This window comes from Sprattus sprattus (assembly GCF_963457725.1).
Source record: "Sprattus sprattus genome assembly, chromosome: 11".
In the NCBI taxonomy this organism is placed as follows: domain Eukaryota; kingdom Metazoa; phylum Chordata; class Actinopteri; order Clupeiformes; family Clupeidae; genus Sprattus; species Sprattus sprattus.
The window spans coordinates 31,526,252-31,532,704 of record NC_137909.1 but is presented as its reverse complement, the minus strand read 5'-3'; the positions used below and the strand labels follow the sequence as shown (position 1 = coordinate 31,532,704).

General features: G+C 43.8%; 1 protein-coding gene across 1 annotated transcript in view; it reads left to right on the top strand.

The window, feature by feature from the left end:
- Positions 1 to 1,607, top strand: part of gatd1 (glutamine amidotransferase class 1 domain containing 1) — a 9,179-nt gene extending 7,572 nt beyond the window's left edge. Inside the window, exon 7 of the mRNA XM_080847956.1 lies at positions 1,118 to 1,607. Within this exon, the coding sequence (XP_080704082.1) occupies positions 1,118 to 1,236 (119 nt within the window). The 3' untranslated portion in view covers positions 1,237 to 1,607. The remainder of the gene's footprint in view (positions 1 to 1,117) is intronic.
- The last annotated feature ends 4,846 nt before the right edge of the window (positions 1,608 to 6,453 follow it).

The window sequence follows — 6,453 nt, the reverse complement described above, 5'->3', positions numbered from 1 at the left end:
GTTTTGTCTCTGTGAGAATGAGTAAGATCTTTAGTAAGAGTCTCAACAACGTTTATAGTAGGCTAAGATCTTTAAAAAGAGTCTCATCGGCGCGGAGTGCCAGATCGCGTCCTAGGTGAGGCGCGCCTCATTCACAAAGTGGAGCGTCTCGCCCCGGCGCGGAGTGCCAGATCGCGTCCTAGTCCTTACCTGGCAATTACATATGACGAAAGCACGGTGGGGATAGCCCTCCCGGAAGCCATAGAGATTGCAATGAGAGCCCTGTGGCGGCGGTTACAAACATGAAAAAAAAGATACGGAACCACTGACATGGGCCCGTCATAATAGCCTGCACCTGGCTCCGTGGTTACTACGTTACGCCACTGAATAGCCCAAACCTGAATGTTCTGCGTTACCAAATTGTGAGAAAACTGAAAATTCAGAAAAAGTATTTCCTGTATTTTAAAAATACAAAATACATGTATTGTATTTTGTTACATTTTCTGGCAACAGTATTTTGTATTTTATTTTGATACATTTATTTGAGGGGTATTTTGTATTGTGTATCAAAATACATTTTGATGTATTTTTGCCCATCTCTGGGCGGTAGTGCCTTAGGTGGCAATAGTGGTGTTGCAAAGGACTGATGGTTTGCCCCTTAGGCAGTGCCCTTTCGCTGCTGCTGGTTCATTCCGTTAGTGCATGCACCCCTTAGGGCTCCACTTGTACAGCCAATCAGAGTGCAGTCTGGGGATGCTTGCACTGACCGTACCCAGTGGCAGGAATAGCAGATCAGTGGACTGGCGATACAGAAGTATATGGTGTTGAGATAGAAACGTTTCAGTTTGAAGATTACATTGAGGTTGGAATTGTGTCTGAAAGAGGATGTTTACGGGACTGTCTGTGTTGCATCTGTGAGTTCTTGTCCTCAAACCTAATACTCAAATTCACACTGATCTCTCTGACGTGTTACCATAGTGATGAAGCCATCACTGATCACTCTGACGTGTTTCCATAGTGATATAGCCCACACTGATCACTCTGACGTGTTTCCATAGTGATGAAGCCATCACTGATCACTCAGACGTGTTTCCATAGTGATGAAGCCCTCACTGATCACTCTGACGTGTTTCCATAGCGAGCCAGGAAGATGCCCTGCACGTGGTCCTGGACCGGCACCTGGTGACGGGTCAGAACCTCCAGTCCACCACAGCGGCCGTCAACAACCTCATCCTCCTGTGCAACAGCGGACGCTAACTCACCCTAGCAACAACCTCATCCTCCTGTGCAACAGCGGACGCTAACTCACCCTAGCAACAACCTCATCCTCCTGTGCAACAGCGGACGCTAACTCACCCTAGCAACAACCTCATCCTCCTGTGTAACAGCGGACGCTAACTCACCCTAGCAACAACCTCATCCTCCTGTGCAACAGCGGCCGCTAACTCACCCTAGCAACAACCTCATCCTCCTGTGCAACAGCGGACGCTAACTCACTCACCCTAGCAACAACCTCATCCTCCTGTGCAGCAGCGGACGCTAACTCACCCTAGCAACAACCTCATCCTCCTGTGCAGCAGCGGACGCTAACTCACTCACCCTAGCAACAACCTCATCCTCCTGTGCAACAGCGGACGCTAACTCACCCTAGCAACAACCTCATCCTCCTGTGTAACAGCGGACGCTAACTCACCCACCCTAGCAACAACCTCATCCTCCTGTGCAACAGCGGACGCTAACTCACCCTAGCAACAACCTCATCCTCCTGTGCAACAGCGGACGCTAACTCACCCACCCTAGCAACAACCTCATCCTCCTGTGCAACAGCGGACGCTAACTCACCCACCCTAGCAACAACCTCATCCTCCTGTGCAACAGCGGACGCTAACTCACTCACCCTAGCAACAACCTCATCCTCCTGTGCAACAGCGGACGCTAACTCACTCACCCTAGCAACAACCTCATCCTCCTGTGCAACAGCGCTCGCTAACTCACCCTAGCAACAACCTCATCCTCCTGTGCAACAACGGATGCTAACTCACCCTAGCAACAACCTCATCCTCCTGTGCAACAGCGCCCGCTAACTCACCCTAGCAACAACCTCATCCTCCTGTGCAACAGCGCCCGCTAACTCACCCTAGCAACAACCTCATCCTCCTGTGCAACAGCGGACGCTAACTCACTCACCCTAGCAACAACCTCATCCTCCTGTGCAACAGCGGACGCTAACTCACCCTAGCAACAACCTCATCCTCCTGTGCAACAGCGGACGCTAACTCACCCTAGCAGGAGTGCTGTAGGCCACATCGCTCAACACGGCACAGCAGATTCAGACAGGACCAATCGCACTCCGACATGAGGACCAATTTTGTTATGTTTGGACATTCAGTCAAACGTTCACAGTATTCCAATTATTATATCTAATTGCGTTGTGTACTCAGCGTATTAAGGTGCTGTTGGTCGTTTTTGCTGTCAGTGTGTGAAAGTGTTTCTAGACCTTTGAAGGCGATGGATGATGGAAGAACAGAGTTTACAGAATGCTTTTGTCACATTCACAACACATGAAAGGGATCAAGACACACACAGTGCCAGCCAAATGACAACATCAACAAGATGCTTGGAGATTCGGCATTGAATATTACTTGGAGCATTCGTCATGGTGTATTACTTAGAGCAATCTTCATGGTATTTTACTTAGAGCTTTCGTCATGGTATTTTACTTGTTAACAAACATTTTTTTATTGTCGAACAAAAACTGCCAACCGTACCTTGAAGTAAAAAATAAACACCTTTAAAAATGTGATTTGGGTCACTTTGCTTAAACAGCTGTAGTCTACTCAACACACATCAAACACACACACTCTACACCTCAACGTCAGGAAATACACAGACACACACACACACACATCAAACACACACACTCTACACCTCAACGTCAGGAAATACACAGACACACACACACACACACATCAAACACACACACTCTACACCTCAACGTCAGGAAATACACAGACACACACACACACACACATCAAACACACAACGTCAGGAAATATACAGTACATCCACAGGAGGAACCATTTTCAATTATTTACAGTGAGTTCACACACACACACACACACACACCAAACAAACAGTCACACACACACAAACACCCTACACCTCAACGTCAGGAAATACAGACATCTTTGGCATAATACAAATAGCCTAGATGAAAGAAGTACACTGAAATATGACATATTTTACACTATTTTACACATATTTTAAAACTGTTTCAGCTTTGGAACTTTGTTTCAGCTTGGAGTATAGTTGAATCCACTGTTAATCATATATGGAATTATATTTATCAGAATAATTAAATCAGAATACGTGGGTATGATGTATATGTTTATTGGCGGAATTATATTTTTCCTATATATTAACAGTTAACTGAAAGGTGTATTCAAATAAACTCTTAAGTCTGTATGTTGAACTAGCTAACGTTATCCTAGGCAACAATAACATGTGTATGCATAATCTAATCTAGGCTACATCACACACATTATCTATTGACTAAATCAAATCCATTCCAGTATCACACTGGTACTGCAGACCGATCTATCGTTCAGTCAGTCAAGGCTGCAAGGCTGCATGGCTGTCATATGACTCATTCACGTGACCAGGTCCTGACTATAAACCTGCCGTGGTGCAATGTGGGAAGTGTAGTTCTGAAGTCACCAGTAGCTATAGTAACGAATTTGTAAAAACTTCGAGGTTAACTCTCCTATTATGTTTGCGGTTAATTTGACCCCATTCAATGTTTAACGTCTCTAAATTAATGATTGACATATTTTTTTTTGCTTCATTTTTAATTACTTTTTCTAATTGAATGGGGACAACTGGGTAAACACAAAATGTACATGATGATATGTTTTTATGCTGTAGGCATAGGTGTTGTTTGGGGTCAATTTGAGCCCAGGCTGTTTCAATTGTATGAAATATACGCGTCATACACACACACACTGTCCTTCCCATGGTGAATTACTGACACGTCACATACACACACACAGACCCACACACACACTCACACACACACACACACACACACACACACACACACACACACACACACACACACACACACACACACACACACACACACACACACACACACACACACACACTGTGGTTACACAGGGACAGAGAGGCTGCAGACTCACAGCACCAGAGGGCAGCACAGCCTTTATCAGACATACAAATGCAGAATATTAACAGATATGCAATCATCTTCACAAATAATTGAAACAAACAAACGTCTCTGTTTAAGAGCGGGCCAACTCAGTGTATGCATCCCATAATACCCCTCATCCTCGCTGACTATGGAAGCACAAACCTGCACCCAGAAGTAAAGTAAGCTGCCACTCAAAAGTCATGGTGGATTTCATCGTCTGCTGAAACTGGAGCCTCTGGTCACTCTCGGTCCCCTGACTGTCATGGAGGGTTCAGCTCTGATTTTCAGATGTAGTCTATTCTCTCTGGGTCTGTCTCCTCACAGCTCTACTCCAGACCTTTTTTGTCTAAACTTCCTTCAGGAGTAAAAAAGTTAAATCTATTGTCTAAAAAAAAGACAGCAATTAATGAGTAAATCTGTATTTCTCCAAAGTCTCTGCCTTGAGAGTTTATGCCACTCCGTCTGCATAAACATTTTCCCATGTTGCTTGGGTGTGGCATGAATTGTTCCCCCTTTTGAAATATTTATTTGTATTTTTGTAATGTGTTAGTGTAGCCTGACGATGTGATACTCATAATTTTAGTCAGAATATGAGTCTGATGCTGACCCATTGGGATGTGATTATGGGGCGTGTTTCAACGAACCAGGGAAAAAAAGGCCTCTTCGCTCAATTGGATACCTACAACCAATCAGAGCAACATAGTATGACCATCTGATACATCAAAACTTTTACCGAATCCCGTAGGAAGGACGGCAAAAACATATTTTCGATCGACAAATGCCTTGATCGCGTTTCTCTGTTCCTCTTTCAAAATGAATGCGCTGTCATTATCTGTGAGATATGCCTGCTCTCACGTACTTATTAGCAGCAAGGCTAGCTAGCTACTATGTGTTTCAATGGATTTTTTGTCTAAGCGTTAGCAATAACCTGTCAATAATGGTCTAGAGCGCTTCAGTTAAGACCTACAATCCTCGGCAACATTCGTGTTGCACATACACAACTAACCGAGTCAATGTAGACATAAAAAAGTCGTGTAGATAGCTTAAATCACATAAAATATGTCCCACTAAACTCCTGAGACGCCGCCATCTTGGTACGAATTTTAATCTATCTATCTAATCAACTCAGGCGTTGGTTGGTCATCTGTCCATCATCGTATAAAGCCCGCCCTGACAATTTGATTGGTTCGGCTTTATCCGGCCGATGATACTCTCACCCAACTAGCTCAGAGCCAGACCAAATCTCCCTGACTAAACATTTTGTAGGCGGGGTCCGGGCTGGTATCCAGGCTAGTGTTAGTGTCCTGGTAGACACTCATGTTGGTTTATATTGTGAAGATGATTCATAGATTGTACAGACTGCATAATTGTGCGTTAAAGTTTATTTTGGTTTTCCACACTGTAGGTATTCCACAGCATTGCTGCAGGTGCAAAGGAAGAAATCTAGTACACTTAACTAAAACAATTAGCTAGTTTTGTTAATATTGTGTAGGCCAATAAGCAACTTGTTAGCAATGTGTTATTGAAATGTGTTATTGAAATGTGGTAACCTGTTTTTTTTGGCAGGAGCTCGCTCCATGCCAATTACTTTCCCATTTATTTTTATGTTATACATTAGGTATGCCACAGTCTTGTCATGCTTATTCATTTGATTATTGAGATTGTGTCTGTTTGTATGTTACTAATTACTCAATGTGTGGCCGCAGTTGCAGCCATACCCTGCTTCTGCTGCAGTTCGTGGGTTGTATCGTAGTTAACGCTCTTTTGTGGCCATCAAGCTCCAGATCAGCTGTGATGCAGCTTGCTCGTTTGCTTTTGTGTTATTTATCAGAGAGCTTAAGAAATGCAACGAAAACCCAAGACTGGTTGTTGCGTCACGTTATTTATCATCAAAACAACAACACGCGGAGAGAGCCTGACCCTTACTCACGTTACACTAACATCACCAGGAGGAAACAGAACACCAGTAGAGGCAAACTAACTGAGGTTTTATTTGAAACCATGAAATCCTAAATTAGAATTACAATTTCACAAAAAACGGGACAATTCCTGTCCCGTGAAAGAATATTAATTTCCGGGAAAATCGGAACGGGTGACATCCCCACTCTTCACACATCTCATTAACTCATGGCACATAATGTATTTAAAAACACACAACATACAAACACATCTCCTGACACTGGGCAGTTGCACCCCTGATTATAACATGAGGTTGAACAAGAAAGTAGTGAATTAAAAAAACAATCACAATGTTTAACAAAACA